The sequence below is a fragment of the Ursus arctos genome, unplaced genomic scaffold (assembly GCF_023065955.2).
Source record: "Ursus arctos isolate Adak ecotype North America unplaced genomic scaffold, UrsArc2.0 scaffold_10, whole genome shotgun sequence".
In the NCBI taxonomy this organism is placed as follows: Eukaryota; Metazoa; Chordata; class Mammalia; order Carnivora; family Ursidae; genus Ursus; species Ursus arctos.
This window is the reverse complement of record NW_026622764.1, coordinates 9,645,131-9,662,897: the sequence shown is the minus strand read 5'-3', so window position 1 is coordinate 9,662,897 and position 17,767 is coordinate 9,645,131. Positions and strand designations below refer to the sequence as shown.

General features: G+C 40.4%; 1 protein-coding gene across 1 annotated transcript in view; it reads left to right on the top strand.

Moving 5' to 3' along the window:
* ITGBL1 (integrin subunit beta like 1) overlaps positions 1-17,767 on the top strand; it is a 201,851-nt gene that overhangs the window by 86,793 nt on the left and 97,291 nt on the right. The window contains exons 4-7 of the mRNA XM_026493565.4: positions 2,782-2,904; positions 6,593-6,733; positions 8,888-9,028; positions 16,995-17,141. Coding sequence (XP_026349350.1) covers positions 2,782-2,904; positions 6,593-6,733; positions 8,888-9,028; positions 16,995-17,141 — 552 coding nt within the window. The remainder of the gene's footprint in view (positions 1-2,781; positions 2,905-6,592; positions 6,734-8,887; positions 9,029-16,994; positions 17,142-17,767) is intronic.

Sequence of the window (17,767 nt, the reverse complement as noted above, 5' to 3'; positions counted from 1 at the left end):
CCAACTCAAGAACTTGCTCCTTTCCTGTGCTTTTCCTCCTTTACACAGCCAGACTGAGGTTTATACTTTCTATGTAGCATTTGTCACAGATCCGTTGCAAATGCCTTTATGTCATCTGGTCTCATATGTATGTGTAAAAATTATTGATCATCTAAGCTCTTTCTTCCTAGTCTGTGATTTACTTAGTTTTAATTTTATTCATCTTATTATCTCCTATAGCACCTGGTACTTTGCCAACAATATAATAGGCAACAAGAAAATTTAATGAATGGATATGTGGATGGTTGAAAGACAGCATGAATAAATGTGAAAATGAAAAAGAAGGGTGATAATTAGAGAAAAAATGAGATGAGGCAGTACCATGAATTATAGCATTCAATTTGAAGTGAGCTTTTATAAATTAAAAGAGTTTTCAGGAAAAAACACACAAGAAAAGGAAATTTAATAAAAGTAAAATTCCTATGAGTATTCTCAAGGAAGAAAAATAATTAGTTCAAATTCTGTAAAATCACCATTTCTATGTGACTGTGAAAAAAAAAAAAAAACTCTTTAAAGATAATAGCTAATTGGGAATGACCTGGGTAACAGAGTCATGCAGAGCGTATGGAGACAGGACGTTGTGGGTCTATCAATATACAGAGAGTCTAGAGGAAATGTTTGGGAACGTGACTTCTATACTCAGTGTCTTCATGGGAGAAGATGAAGAACCCAAAGTTTTCTGAAAACCTATGACATAACTGAACAAAGAGTGTTTTCAGGGGCGCCTGGGTAGCGCAGTCGTTAAGCGTCTGCCTTCGGCTCAGGGCGTGATCCCAGCGTTCCGGGATCGAGTCCCACATCGGGCTCCTCCACTGGGAGCCTGCTTCTTCCTCTCCCACTCCCCCTGCTTGTGTTCCCTCTCTCGCTGGCTGTCTCTCTGTCACATAAATAAATAAAATCTTTAAAAAAAAAAAAAAGAATGTTTTCAAAAAGATGGCTGGGTGATATATTTACCACTGGGCTCTTGTAGCAGCTCTATGAGGTAGATATTATTTGCAGAGAAGCAATTTGAGAGTTAGAGATGAACATAATGACTTCAAAAATGTATAGCTACTGGTTATTAAAACTTGGATTTGGCTACAAATCCACCTTAGTCCTAAATCCATTCCCTTTCTGGTCCATCACATACAGAATTGCCAATATTCAGTAGCTCAGTTCAAACATCAGTATTATATCCTCGGTTCCTCCTGATCCTTCAGCACTTGTACGCAGTCCGAGTCATCTGTTCTTTCTCCTGAAAACACCCCTGAGCATCTTCACTTCTTTCTAACTCACTGCCATCACCCTAGTCAGCCTCTATCTTCTTTCCCACAGACAAATGTAATAAGCTATTCTCATATCCACTGCGCCCCATTTCGCTTCATTCTGCATATGACAACTGGCGTAATCTGGTAAAAATGCATACTTGATCGCATGACTCCCTGGCTGAAAGTATTTCTACGGCTTCTCATTATTCTTGGATTAAAGTTGGAAATCTTCAACATGACCTGTAAGACTTCAGTAAACTGCACCTCCACATGTCTCATTCATTTCGTTCCACTTTCCACATCATTTTCTATGTTCCAGCCCTCTTGGACTTTTTCTTCTTATTTCCTCTTTTACCACAGAGCCTTTGCTGTTGTCTCTTGCAGGAAGTGGGCCTCCCCACCATCTCACTTCTCTTGCCTATTATTTTTACTTTGCTCTCTGTACCTCGTTTAGGAGCTACTTCCCCAGGGACTCTGTGTCTGACTACCAGGTCTCAGTTAAGTCCCCTGCTAAGCTCTTCTGCAACACTTTGCACTTCTCCATTTATTTTATCACTTTCGTTTTCTCATATAAAACTCTGAGAGGAGGATTATGGCTGACTTGCTCTCCCGTTGTGTTTCCACAGTCAAGTATGGTATCTGGTGAGTGGTAAAGTCTCAGTTCATATCTGGTGGTTGTTATGATGATCAATTAAAAATGGAAAAATAAGCCTTAAAAAGGGAGTTCCTTAAATGGACATTCTACTTCTCAATATCATTTGAATGCTGTTTTACTGTCAGTGAAATCAGTCTCAGGGGTTGTAGTCAAATCCTCAAAGTTGGCAGAGTCTATGGCGTGTGGTATACCAGATGACTCCAGTGCCTCTGTGTCACTGTGAGCCACCCTGAGGTTTTGGTGAGGTATAGGTCCCAGGACACTATACCTGAGAAAACCTGCTCTGGTCCCATTGTCATAAGGACGTGTGGATCAGTTTAACACAGTGGAGGTGAAATTATTAGGAGTTTCTAAGTTTTTCATTTATGCATTTGATAATAAATTCCACAAATATTTATTATATAAATAGTATGCTCAAATATTGTGCAGAGCATTGAATAAATACTGGTGAGGAAGATAAGCAAGGCTACTTTCCTCACAAAGCTTGGAATTTTCTGCTTTATTTCACTTCAGACCCAGGTGTAATCACAAGATAGTCATTCATGCATTGATTGGATGGCCATGTATAAAGTAGCTGTACACTTGGGAAGGTCAAATTTACATTCATGAAACTATTAGAGGTCAATCATAATAGCTATGTGCCATAAAACATAATTGCTGTACTATAATCATCGAGAAAAAATGTCATTATCTATCTCATCCTACCCACAGAATTACATCATTGGAATATTAAATTGATTTGAATTTTCTCTGTTTCTGAAAGAGATAGATTAAAAAACATCAATGATCATTTATATGCATTTAACAAATATTTGTTGGTTTGTTTTTTTAATGGTTTAGGTACATGTCACTGTGGCAGGTGTAAGTGTGATAATCCAGATGGAAACAGCCTCGTGTATGGTAAATTTTGTGAGTGTGACGACAGAGAATGCATAGACGATGAAACAGAAGAAATATGTGGAGGTCGGTACACTAACTGTGTAGAAATTAGTAAAAGTACGTGATTGTTCACCTGTCTTATTGTACTTTTGTCTCTCTACACATTCTTGCACTAAGTTTACTCATTTAAGTGGAATGTTTATTTGGAGAACACCTCATGTGAAGCATTCAGGGTAAACTAGTACTTTTTAAATGAAAAAATCAGACTGTTCCCTGGGGAGTGCCAGATCATTATGGCAACAGACCAACTGTGTGGTTCCAGAGTGATCCTATCGGTACTTCATCTTCCCTGCTTCCCGAAGCCACTTTTACTTGTCTCTTTTCTCCCCCATCTCTCAATTGCATGTGTTAATTTCATTCTGTTTCCCTTTCTAAATCATAAGTCTTTAAATAGTTTCATGTTCTATTGGAGACATTGGAGCCCAAAAGGATTACTAGCCTAGAATCTGTCCCTCCCCACCAAATACTTAAATAACATTTTTCATGCTCTTTCCTATGTTTCCAGGGTATTTCTAACACCATTCCTCAATCCATTTTTCTGTTGAAATAGTTATTGCGTATGCCACACTTCCTAGTGCCAAGCACAGCAATAAGTTCTTCACATTTGTTGGGTAATGCACCCAGGGTCGTTGCGGCAATCGTAGCGGAATTTAAACTCTTGCCTGTGTGACACCAAAGACTGTGCCCTTGACCCTGCCCCTGGAGAGTTGATTCAGTGCCCTGGAGTTTGGAGCTCCATAAGAAGAGCCCCTCCTCATCGCCCAGAGTGTCCTTCTCTTCAGCTTATCTATCTGCAAGCCTGTTTCTAGGGTTTATATTTGTGCCCATGGCTAGCACAGGAGAGGAAAGTAGAGAGCCGAGACAATCCCTTCAGTTTACGTAAATGTAAACATTTCAGCCTGGTTACCTCTGGCCTCCTCTCTCCATTAATAAGCAATTGTTTATTTCATTTATCTCCGACAAGATTCCAGTGCATGGAATCCTGTTCTGCATGCAGAGTGGGTGATTTCAGAAGAGAATTTGCCCTGGAAGGATCAGGGACAAATGGGGCAGGAGGAGCTAGAGAGCTATAGGGCAAGTGTCGCTAACTTAGGACAAGCTGTCCCTCTGTTTACAGAAACAAATTGTAGCTTCAGTTCTTGCGGTCATCCAGATACTCTTCTCTTATTTTAGGTCTGCTTGGTTACCTCTGGTTTCCTTGCTGTACAACCCACAAAGATAAAACAGACAAACACAAGAAGTTACATTTTTCAAGGAGTGACCTCAGCTAGATGCTGCTCAGACAATTCGGTTAATGGACTCAATCCAAAATAATTAGGAGAGTTAGGTAAATCCACCTACAAATATTATGTATCTTTCCTCCTGATGTTTCATTTCCAATTATGTTGGACCAAAAAAGAGGCACCGGACAAGCTTGGGGCCAATGTGTTCTAACGCACAGGGGAAGTCTATTTGCATATGTAAATATAAACATTTAACTTGAAGCAACACAATAGGAACTGTTTGACTCTCAGCCTTGCCACTAACCATTTCCATTTGTTTGAGGCTTAAGCAATTTCATGGTGCAAAGTCTCTGACCACAGACACCAGTACCCTCTGAGGGTGACTTTGGCTGGGATTGTAGATCTTTCTACGTGTCATTTGCATGAAACCAGTCTGTTGAGAGGTGATTCTACAGCCCATCAGTGGAACAATTTTCAGAGGAGATTTTCTCATTCCATCAGTTTACACAAAGCAGAGGATATTTATTGTGTGCAATGTGTATTGTCCTAAACTTGTATTTTATCTCAATTATCCACATGTGGCTTGTTAACAATATTTTCATTTGGGTTGTGAGGATATCTGCTTAATTTTTCATATCTACATGCAAATGTAGTTTTACATGATTCTTCTTTCCTTATTCACCTGTATCTCAGTGATTTTTTACTGAAACCCTAATTCAATTATGAGTTTTATAAATATACAAAGAATTTAGGTGTGAAGAATGTAGATTTGGGATTATTTGTTAATGTCATGGTAATGCTTACGTACGTAGCACCTTACATAAATTTCCTAAAATTATAGAGGAAGTAAATTCTAGTTTAAGAAGTTAATCAAGTGTTAAAAAAAAAACCCAGCCCACTTCTAGAAAAGCTTTTGGTACACAGTTATCTTGCTGTTTTCCAGTGTAAGTTCCTGAGGAGACAGCCCTGGGATGTGATATTTTGTGTGGGTACAGGAGAGATGTTTTTGAGTTCATAAATAAAATGTATAGCTTTTATATTTTATCACTGGTGAAATCCATTTGATAGCCCTCACATTTGCCTACGTGAACAAATTAAAATAGTTGTAGAAATGATCATTGACTGTTAGGTTAATAAGAGGTTTTCCATGGAAATCCAAATCACAGCTCATTTAGAGAGAAAACGTGGCGTCGTGTGTTTAGGTTCCTGCCTCTTTCTTATATAGCTCTCTCTCTCTCTCTCTCTCTCCCCCTTTTTCTCTCTGATGTATGTCTGCTGTTCTTCATCTCATGGCTGAGACTAGCATAAGAGACCACAATCTTCTATCGTATTTCCCCCTTCTAGTGTGAGTTCCATAGGCCCTGTTGACTACCCCTGCCACAAGCCAGAAATGCCATAGTGTTTAGAAAGAAAAATAGCCTCACGGTCAGTTTCCTGCAGGCCCTCTGGGATTATGGCTGCAGGGGAAGAGAGAGGGAAGAACGAAGCCTTTAGCTGTAGACTCTGATAAAGCATAAATTCTGATGACACAGGAAGAAGAAACTCAGTGAAATCCAGCCTGACCGTCATGTTCACCACCTTCACCAGAACAAACACACGTTCAGGGCTGGGTGGCTAGGGTGGCATAACCGGAGAAGTGACTTGAGGTACATAGAATTGCCACCTGCTCGGAGCCAGAAGGATTGCTCGGTAGGGGTGCAGGAAGCGAGGGTATGACAGTTCATTAGGGGTTGCTTGAAGTAGGTACAAATGAGCAGGGTAAAGTTTAATTAGAGGCAGGAGCCAGAAGGGTGTGGTGGCTCCAGAACACAAAATGATGGGGAGTCCCTCCCTATCATGTCTGTCCCCTTGACAAATAGGAGGGTGATTTGATTGGGAGGCCAACAGTCCATGATATTTTATTGGCCTAAAGGAGGACTAAACACTGATTTAACGGAAAAGCTCTTTTCCTTGTGGTAGAACACAACAGCCTGTGGGACACACTTGAATGGAAAGATGAAATATTTCCCCTGGTTTAAGAAGTGGTTCAGTCATTAATACTGTGCATCCAAGTAAATATGTACCCCTGGTTTCTCAGTGGTTGATTTCAAATGAAATACTTGGATGACTAATTCCGGAAATGCCCTCGGGATGGATGCTTGCATACATTTCACTTTGATGCCGTACCTTTGAGATCGGGAGGTAGTAGACAGGCTTTCACATTTCACAGTCTTTTATGTCATTTCTTTACACTTCTTTCAATCTAATCAGCTACCTGGCTAGGACGAGTTAGAGGACACTTGGGCTTACTTTGTGTGTATAATTACATAGATATATGCGGAAGTATGGTGTTTGGGAGCAAATATGTAACTTGATTATTTTAAGCAAGGACTGTCAAGCAGGTATATTTTATTTCAAAAGACAAAAATGATCATGAAGAGGTAGAAAGTTAATTTTGCTTTTAAAAGTGGCTTTGTTTCCTCACTCTATAAAATTCATTTTGGGTAAAGGCCATGGAAAGTGTTACTGTGGAAACTGTTACTGCGGGTCTGGTTGGCATGGAGATAAATGTGAATTCCAGTGTGATATCACCCCCTGGGAGAGCAAGCGAAGATGCACGTCTCCAGATGGCAAAATCTGCAGTAACAGAGGTGTGTCATTCATTCACGTTACTACAGATGGGGGGGGGGGGCGGCTCTTAATTGTCAACACTCCTTTTCTCTGGATTTCCTTCAGTATGGGAGGAAGTTGTCTTTTACGGTGTTTGACTTTGCTGTAAGTCCACATTTACTCTACCAACAATCTTCTCTTTCTTATTTTATATTGAGTAAAAAAGCAGAAGAATTAGAAAGTTGCTATCTTTCTTTAAGCTTCACTGAACCAATAGTTAACGTCGGGGCTATAATTTCTTTGGCGGCCGTCCAGAAACAGCACAGGGCAGCTAAAAAGGCAATTCTTGTAGATACTTCTGCTAACTGTCTCTTGACTAACAGAACCATCTCCAGCACGAGCATCTAATTATCTAGAGAGCATTCAAGAAACTCTCTTGTCTTAATTATGAGTAAATCGAAGGCTTGGTTGTCATTCAGAATTGATCTGGACTCGCTTCACTTTTACCTGCAGTAACAAAAATGGTATGGATATAAAAAGTACGTGACAGGTAGCCATAGACAATTTAGGTCGCCCTCCGACATGAATTTGAAGAATAGATTAGTATTGCCAAAATGTAATTTAACCTGAGTTAACCCTTGCAATCCAATCGAATCAGTTTTCAACACTTTTTAAAAACCCTTGAAAATACTTCTCATTTTTTCCCTTGTTAGCTGTACTATAAGTAAAAGAGGACCATGTGGGACTGTTCCTTGCCGACCTGATGATATAAATAAGTGACCATTTTTCCTTCTATAAAATTATAAAAATCTAGAAAGTTGGAAAACTCTATTTTTTTTTCATTTCTATAAATGAATGGTGCTTCTTAATAGATCATGCTTACACGGAAAACCTTAACACATCACCGATTCTATCTTTTGAAAAATTGGCATGAAACATTGACATGGAAGAGTAAAATGGACCACATGTCTGTACGCAGGGAAAGGAAAGCAAAAGGCCTGAACTTGGCGCAAAAATCATAAAGAAAAGTCCTCTTTTTAATTTATGCACGGTTGGTCTGACTGTAGATCACACTAACTCACGTTCTGTTTTCCGTTACTGTATAAGAACGTGCTGCTGCCTGAGTCCCTGTGTAGTAATACAGTAGGGTCAGTGGTCGCTGTCGTGCTGTCAGCGCATGCGGTCTATGCTGCGTTCCTGTGGAAGGAAGCAGCCAGGTGTTGCAAGGAGCGAGGAGAAAAGTGGAAATGTTTGGGCCGTGGAACAGGGCCGGGTTCTGCAGCAGGTGAGCTCTGAGAGACAGAGGTCCTTCAGAAATACACATGTCTCACCCCCTCTCTGCAGTCTCACCTCCTGCCGCCCTTTGCCAGTGAGCTGTGCAATTTGGAGATCCGCCAAGGGCAGAACAGAAAGCAGCATGTCTGAACGAGGCTGGTTAGCAGTGAGACTCAGGGGTTCCTGAAAGCAAGTTGGGGAAACACTACCATGAGTCCTTGTTTTTCCCCCGGAAGGTACCGGCCCTGTCTCCCCTAGCACTCTTCCCTATCATTGCTTCTGGGCCAGGAGAGAGACAGCAATCCCTGCACAAACCTACCTCCCCTTCTTTGTCAGCCCATCTCTAAGGCCCCAAACCCTCTGTGGCAGACACAGCTCATCGGGGAAGAATGCATGTCCTGCATTGACCAAATGGCTTATTCAGTTTCACGCTGGTCCCACTTTAGCACATATCCGTCCTCATCCCCTGCTCCTGCATCAATTATACGATTAGGAGAGCCACATGTATTTATTTTTTAAAATACAGATACGGATATTTTAAAATACATTTTAAGCATTCAGATATATTCAGCATGCACCTTTTACATTTTGGTGCATGACCCTACAGTCTTTCATTAGCTTTCTTTTTGTCAAATAGATGGCAAATTTCTTGAGGACAAGCATTCCAGAGAGAAACCAGCACCGTGCTAATGACACATCCCACAACCCCACACAATTATAGACACACATACTTACTTTTGTTTATTAAAGAATCTCTACTGTCCACTTTAGATGGTGTTTTTCCTTGGTAGATTTTTTTCCTCCAATATATATATTTTCCATGTATACAGTAAACAAAAGATTTTAAAAAGCAATATGTCAGATGCTTCTTCCATGATTTTTCTTCATCAAAACCCTATACAATTTTTTTTCTCATCTAGGGACTTGTGTGTGTGGTGAGTGTTCTTGCCATGATGTTGACCCAACCGGAGACTGGGGAGATATTCACGGGGACACCTGTGAGTGTGACGAGAGGGACTGTAGGGCTGTCTATGACAGATACTCTGATGACTTCTGTTCAGGTATGTTGTTCTCCTCATTCCTGTTTTTAAGTAAAAAAATATATATATATCTATATATATATTTGTTTTCCTATTTTCAAGGTTCATTCTGATTCTCACAGAAACTGTAAAAGATCCGAAATCTGTGGCCCCTGGGTGGCTCAGTTAGTTAAGCATCCGTCTCAGTTTCAGCTCAGGTCATTATCTCAGGGTCATGAGATCGAGCCCATGTCAGGCTCTGTGCTGGGCATGGAGCCTGCTTGAGAATCTCTTTCTTCCTCTCCCTCTGCCCCTCCCCCCATGCTCACACACTCTCTCGCTCTCTCAAAATGAATGAATGAATGAATGAACCACATCTGTGCATTGGAAAGTGTTTGATAGTCACAGTGCTCCTGTGAGTACCTTGGAAAACCTTCAGAGAATTTACGCATTGGGCAAAGACCAGAGATGAAAGGGCCTCACTTTCTTAAGACTGGTCTAACTCCTCACCAAGGAGCACCACCTCCCCCAAATATCTGTTGCTCAGCTCTGAGTGCCCAAAACCAGCAGGCCAGAAGGCAGTGTCCCGGATGGGGACCACGAGAACAGCTACTCTCATATATTACACAACTTCATGTAACACAGTTCTCGTCCATATTTTCCTGCCATAATTCCTTGGCATAATTTATATCCTAGGATTATTCTGCAGATTAGTGCAGGATTAAATATCAGTAAGTGGATCCAAAAATTTTATTCCATAAACATTTATAGAGCAGATACCGTTCTCCAGGGTCTGGCTGGCGTCCTGGCTATCGGTTCCAGCAGGGAAGGAGACAAACACGATCCATCTTCGGCTTTGGGAACTTTCAATTTTAAGTGCAAAGGAAAAACACACCCTGCCAGAACTTCTCAGGGCGAAAGGCACAAAGAAGGCGGTCAGATTCATCTGAAAAAGGGTCATTGAACAAAAACTGGAGTTATGAATTTTCAGTCCGGTTGTATTTGACAACCCGGGAGACGGAGACGTATGCATACACGTCTTTTTAGGCTGGCCTGCCTGATGGGTGTGTAAGTAGATGGGAAACTCCACTCGCTCCTGAAGGTTTGCCGGCAAAGGGAGATGAAAGGGCTGCCCTATTTGATCACTGATTATGCAACGGTGGAAGCTTCTCTGGCCCCGCTGACGGGAGCCTGCTGCTAAAACTTCCCACTGCAGAAGAGCTTCCCTCTCCTGATTATCCCTCATGCTCCGGAGTATTTCCTAAACATTTGGTGAACACCCATCTCTTGGGGGGATACCCTTTCCAGGTTTTTCTGTTATTCATTATCTATGAGTGTTCTTTATTATCTCCATTATCAAAACAATGGAAATGAGACAGCCTGAAGCTCTCGGGTGGCTCTCCGTGCCAGACACCGTGCTAAGCACTTTTCAGATTGTGGCATTAATTTTTTTTGTAAAAGTCTACGAGGTAGGGAATCTATTTCTTCTCATTTTACAAACGGGGTTAGTGAGGTTCGGGAAAGTTCCATAACCTGCTGAAGTCCTCACAGCGAAGAGACAGGATCACAATGTTAATGAGATCTATGAATCTGAAGAAATGTAAAGTTTCTCTCTTTACTGAAAAATGTTTGTTTAAACTTCAATTTAATAGGACAAACATTTATCAGGTGCCAACTATGCTAGAGGCACTACGTAAGATATTAGGGTCTAAACATAAAAAAATTCGTAAGTTCTACCTCCAAGCTCCAAAAAATTTACTGTTCAGCAAAAAAACAAAACAAAGCAAACAACAACAACAAAACCCTGCCAAAACCAAAACAAAACAACAATGACAAAACTGCCATATAAACATGAAATTTTAATGTACTGTGGTAGGGGAGATTTGCAGAGTCACGGATTTGTTGCTCATCTGGCCATTGACCTGGGGACATAGCAAGGACCCCGATAGATCAAATGCCTCCTCTCGGGGAGTTTACATTCCATCGGGACTGGAGAGGCAGCCAACAAACTGAAGAAGTAAACTGTAGAGGATATTGGGTGTGAGCTTCTTTGACATTTTCCTTAGGGTGATGAGGCTCTTCACAGAGGTGGTGAGTTACGGTTCCTGCAATTGCTGATGCTTTCAGATCACCACGCATGTGCCTACCCCTACCCCGCCTAAAAGTAGGCTTGCAGGTAAAAAGAGATGAGAGGCACATCCTAGGCAAAGAGAATAGAAGTGTGTGATCTGTGCAGGGGACTAGAATCAGTTTCGTTATCACCAGGATGCACAAGTAGCAAAAGGTAAAGCTGGCCAGAAACAGAGCTAGAGGTCTTTTCAGCCTGCTGCACAACCAGACTCTACTCCAAAGGCCATGGGGACCTGATGATGGTTTTAGGCAGCAAAGTGCTGCCCTCACAGGTTTCCAGTCTGGTTGTCTGGGTGCCATTTACCGAAACGGAGAATATAGAAGGAAGTTAGCAAATTCATTTCTAGATATTGAGTCTAAAAGACCAATGGCAATCCAAAGCTGTTATTATTATTTTTTTTTTCCAGCCTACTGAATATGTGAGTCTGAAGGGTCAGGGCTGAACATGAGAAGTTAGAGCCCTAGAGTAGCTAATTAAATCTATACAGGGTTCAGGAAATGTCATTTAAGAATGCCACTTTAAGATTGTCTGTGAGATAAAACATGAATTCAGACAATTTTAAATGGGAAAATGAAGGGGATAAGCAGGCTACATAAAAAAATATTAAGTTTGTGACTTTCTGATACGTGGTTTTTGTGATTGTTTTGTTTTTTGTTGTTTGTTTGTTTGACACAGGGTATGTTCTTCCTTGATAAACCCATGATCTTGATTTTGGAGTGGGGTTGACAAATTCAGAGTAGCTATACAATAGTGACCACTCAGGGTCACGTGTGCTGTTCTGTCTCACGGTGAGCAAGAGGGGGCATGGGGTGAAGATGGGCAATGAAACTTCAGTTGACACTCCAGTCTTTTTATTATAAGCTCACAATTCCTGCTGCATGTCATTTGGGCTCAGAGTTACTACCCTAGGTTGGGCAGGTGAAGGTCCTCAGGAGGCTCCTTGGAAGCTGAAAGTCTCCATGTCATCTCTTCCTTCCCTTCTTCCCTTTCCATTAATTTGGAAAATGGAATCATTTGATAGGACCATATTGTGTGGGGAGATTTATCATGGCGGATTACCAAAACACTAAGGAAAGAAACTGAAGGACGTGATTAAGTATATTCAGTTTGCATTGTCTTGAAAGAAAAATCAAATAAATATATCAAATGGATTTGTTTTTTTAAAATAACATGTACTAGTTAGACCTAATCTATTCCCCCAAACTTTTCCTGTTGGTGATCTTCATATTACTTTGTAAGGAGCTCATCATAAAAATCAGATTCCAGTTCATGAGCAGCTTTGATCATTTTCAAAGAAAGAAATATCTTTTACAGCAGAAGAATGTTTGTCTGGAATGGATGCAACTACATTTGTCCTGGATTGATATTCCTGAGACGTCTTCGCTCCAAAGAGCACATGGCCATGGCTGTGGTTCCACTGAGTGTCCAGCCATGCTGCCAACTTTCTACCCCCGGGGTACAGATTGGACTGCAATCCCATTACGTGGGCGCCATGTTCTTCTTCCATTGTCACGCACACGCACGTGTGTGTTTAATGCAGATCATAGGTCTTCTGAAAGCTATTCTCTACTGTATATTCTTCACGTGTTTCCTATCAGGGATAAACAACAACATTCTGTATTTGTTAATCCTTTGCCTAGAGAGTTTGGAAGAATACTTACTGGAAGCAATGAACTCCTGGAGGCCATATCTATCTATATCTATCCATCCATTTATCTACTTGACAAACTAGCATGGAAGTATGAAATTTCAGTGTGGTAAAATTTACTTCTTTTATCTCTGTCATTTTAAAGATAAAATGAGATGCATTTAGACTAAAGACACAGGTCCCCTAATTTCTTCTTTTATGCACCTTTCACTATTTGTTCGGAAAAGACTTGCTATAGTGTATTATGGCAGTCAAAAGGATTTTCATGCTCAACAGATCTTACCATTTCTAAACTCTTTTTTATATACCAACACCAAGCGTTTTCATCTTCTTCATTTTATCCCTATAAAATGATCCCTTTTCTCCCTCTTTGGCATAACCTTTATACTGAAATTGAGAAACTAGTAACTCCAGGAGAGAAATTGCAATTTCATTTTATGATTTCCTGTCTTCTCTGAAAGGCTCAATACCAGCTTCAGAATCTGGTATTAATACCATGCATTTTTAAGTGATTTCCTAACCCCACTGATGAAATATCAAAAAGAATTTTATAGAAAAGGTACAGTTTCATTTAAAGTGAGATCCATAATGTTCTGAAATATACTTGAACAGCATGTGATTTTGAGTTATTGAAAGATGGAGAATATAATCTTCGTTACCATGAAAGTAATAGTTATGTTTATGTTTTAACCTAATCTCTAATAAACATTTAGGTCAGCAATACTGCTGTCAATACTATTTTTCATCCTATTAGACTAGAAGTATTTCAACTTTTCTTTATAACTTTCCTATTTGCTTCTCTGTGATCCTCACTGGGACATTTGATTTAGGTATTTCTACTTTCCCGAAACAATGGAACCCTTAAGAAACATTCTCTTTCCCTGCTATCACCATTTGAAGTGGTTGCCATGCATTCACTGACTCTCAGGAATTTCATTCATTATGGATAGTTGATTTAGGTCATTCATATTTTAATAACCCTTCTGTCCTCGGCCCAAACTTGTTCCATTGATGTTGACTTCAGATGGCAGAATGGAGAGGAGACTCCTAACCAGGTGTTTTGAGGAGGAGCAGTGGCCATCCTGAACTAAATAATATTCTCCCACTGTGATACTTTCCTATTTAGAGGCACAACCTTTCATTCTGCAGCCAATCACAGCAGTGACACGGTCTCATCCATTTATTCCAGTGCTTAAGCAGTGGACGACAGTGGGGTTGTCGAGGGCTCTTTGATGGGGTGAAGGCTGAGGCTGAGACAGAAGGTGCGGGAGGTTAGGGCTCATCACACAGGTGGTAAAAGTGAGGGACACATTGTATGTGTTCTTCCCAGCTGTGCTTGGAGCTGGCGATGCCCGGGGGTGTCGCACAAATTTATAGAACTCATTCTTGAGAATGTTCATGATGCTGCACTGAACACCCAGGAAGTAGAGACGTGGGATCGCATAGGTTGCTCTTCCCCCTAGTGACTGTTACCAGAGCCCAGAAATAGTGAAGGGATAGAGAAAAGGCATAACTTTAGGGAGGAAAGCACAGAGATTAGAAACCAAATGAAGAAAGCAGTACGATAGAAAACAGAAAACGAATCTGGAGCATAATGGTGCGAGACTTTCAGAGATTTCTTCTTCTAGCTCTAGAGCAGCTGTATTTTGTTTTTCAAAATGTGTCAATGCAGCCACAATTCCTCTGACTTCTTTTGTTATCAGTGGGACCAGATCTTAACTCTAAAAATGCCTTAGTCATACTTCTGACCGTCTTCATGAATTTGTTTCATTCCGCCACCAGTTTTGTTTTATTTTATTTATTTATTTGTCAGAGAGAGAGAGAGAGCACAAGCAGGGGGAGCTGCAGGCAGAGGGAGAGGGAGACGGAGAAGCAGGCTCCCTGCTGAGCAAGGAGCCTGATGTGGGACTCGATGCGGAGGACCCTGGGATCATGACCTGAGATGGAGGCAGCCGCTTAACCGACCGAGCCACCCACGCATCCCCACTACCAGTTTTGTTTTAAATCTTGACATGGGAATGAGATAGAAACTAATGGCTGCTCTGAAGCCTATATTCCAACTACAGAACTTGAGAACGTTCTGCCCTCGGTCACTGCTCTCCCGCTACGCAGGCTCCTGTTTTGTTCCACGCCTGGGTGTGTGGTGGCGCTGTCCTGGGTAGTTCGGGACTGCTTGGCATCCTTGCCTACTGAATATTTTCTTCTAACGTTCACAGCTATTTTCAACTTGTAAAAGTAAAGCTTTCTTCCCCCCTTTCAGTAAAACTGTTTTTCACTGTTCTTGTGAAAGCATCAACTAGCCTCTCAGCAACGGCAGCATGTTCCGTGCTTTGTCCAGGATCCTTGTAGGAGATCTAACTGTGCTAGGAATGAGACCTCTCATCTTCGAGAATTTCAAAGCCATGGGCTCTATAAACAGCAGAATTAATTATACTTGGAATGTTGAAATCTCTTTTAGAATTGCTATGTATCTATACCTTTGCAGTGTAGCTCTGTTTGGAAATTGTGCTCTAAATTACATGAGGATGGAGAAGAAGAGTGGGAACTTCTGGGAAAAGGGCAAAAAACCACAAAGCCCAACAACCTCTGAAACATAATTGCTCATAAGTTAAACTAGTAAAATAAAAACTCTTATATTTAAAGGTTTCAATGATCACATTGACATGTCATACATATTTATGAGCAAAAACAATTTTCTTTTCCTTTAAAATGATAAGCTCGAAGCAGAGTATTAATGTGACTGAAATTTGTTGTTTAGACTCTGGTACATAGTAAGTCATCAATAAATGTATGTTGAATTGAGTATAGCTTTAAAGGCAAAATTTGGATTCACTGATCCCTAATATCTCATTCTACTTTGACTATGATTTTATGATTTATTTCATGAAGAACCAGGTTAATAGGTGGTGAAAAGCTTCCTGATATGTGGATTGTCCAATTCTTCCAACTCAAAAGATAGCTATCTGCCCACAAACTTCAGGGACTCTTGATAAAACAGGCTAGTCTGTACTAAAGAACAGTTGCCATATTGTATGATTTATATTAATATCAGATGCCAAAGACGAAATAGCAGAGATTTTCATCCATTAGCATTACACTCAGTTTAAAGAAAATATAATTCCACTTCCTTTAAAATTTTTCATGCATTTTTGGGGCGCCTAGGTGGCTCAGTCGGTTGAGGATCCAACTCTTGATCCCAGCTCAGGTCTTGATCTCAGGATCATGAGTTCGGGCCCCGCATTGGGTTCCACATTTTGGCATGGAGCCTACTTAAAATTTAAAAAAAAAAAAAAATTCATGCATTTTTGCAGCAATTACAGAAATCCACAGTGTCCTGCATCTGCAATAATGAGTATGTTGATTAGGAGTTAAGAAAAGCTTGGCTTTCTTGCTTTTCGTTCTATTCCTACTTGTTTACATATATGGACTCGAATAAAAATAACAATAGCTCACTTTTATGTAGCGTTTTAAGATATATTATGTACTTCCTGATAAATGTGGATAGATAATGTATTATTATCTTATCCAAAAACAAAGAAACTAAACCTCGGAGACATTGACATTTGACCAGCTCTACTCTGTAGATGGCAGGACCAGGATTTGGACCCATTTATTTGATTGATAACATAGGCCATTTTTTGCTCTACCATGCCACTACTCATCGCAATTTGTTACAGGCTCTGTGAGCATGTGTAAAGAAGTTTAATATCTTTCCTGACCTCTTTTGTATATACTACATCGATCCTCAAGGAATGTGAATTCCACAGAGGTTATTAGTTTTAGGCGAAGAGTCTCTAGGCTAAGCATGTAGAGTGTAGAAAGGAGGTAATGAAAAGTGTGGGAGACTCCACAAGATAAGCCCTGTTTCAACAGCAAATTGTTTTTAATTTCCTATGGCTCTCCTCCACATGAATTAATTACCAAATCCATCAAATACTCCATTTAGGCCCCAGCAGACCAATACAATCACATGAACCTGGATTTTGATGGATTCACGTTTATAGCCCTACGAACCCATTTATCTTATCAGGAGTAGTTGCTTTTCTTTACCCCTCATGATCAATCAATGTAAATCAGGTATTTAAGAACTTGAGAAAAATATGCCTTTGCTTTAGTGTTTAATACGGGGTTAAGATCCTGACTCATTTGTGATATTCACTGTTGAAATGAAAGCTAATTCTGACCTCAATGTCTATTTTTTCATATTTTTTTACACTCTCATTGTGAAGGTCATGGGCAGTGTAATTGTGGCAAATGTGACTGCAAAGTAGGCTGGTATGGGAAAAAGTGTGAGCACCCACGTTCCTGCCCACTGTCAGCAGAGGAGAGCATCAAGAAGTGCCAAGGAAGTTCCGATCTGCCTTGCTCTGGAAGGGGTAAGTGAGAGCTCTCAGGCTTTGTCACCACCTCCTAACCTTACGAGTCAAATGCATTCGGTTCACATATATCTTATTTAACAGAGAGCTGAGATGCCTCGATAAAGAAAGATTAGTCTTTTTAGAACTAATAATGCATCCAATTTCCACTGCTGAAAGTACATGGAGAAATATAATCTCTCTCCTTCTCCCTTTCTGTTTCAAGCATGCACTCTCTCTCTCTCTCTCTTTCAGTCTTACACATACCATCAGTTTAGCTTTGAGGTCTGTTCAATTTCAGTTTAGTTCAGGTCAGTTCAATGCTACATTAAAAAAAAAGTTTTGCACAGCAAAGGAAACAAACAAAACAAGAAGGCAACCTACTGAATGGGAGAAGATATTTGCAAGTGATATATCCGTAAGAGGTTAGTATCCAAAATACATGAAGAACTTATACCTCTCAACACCAAAACAAAACAAAACAAAACAAAACCACAGATAGTTTGATTAAAAAATAGGCAAAGTATCTGAATAGACATTTTTCCAAAGAAGATATACAAATGGCCAACAGACATATGAAAAGATGCTCAGTTATCAGGGAAATGCGAATCAAAACCACAATGAGGTATCACCTAGCAGAACAGCTA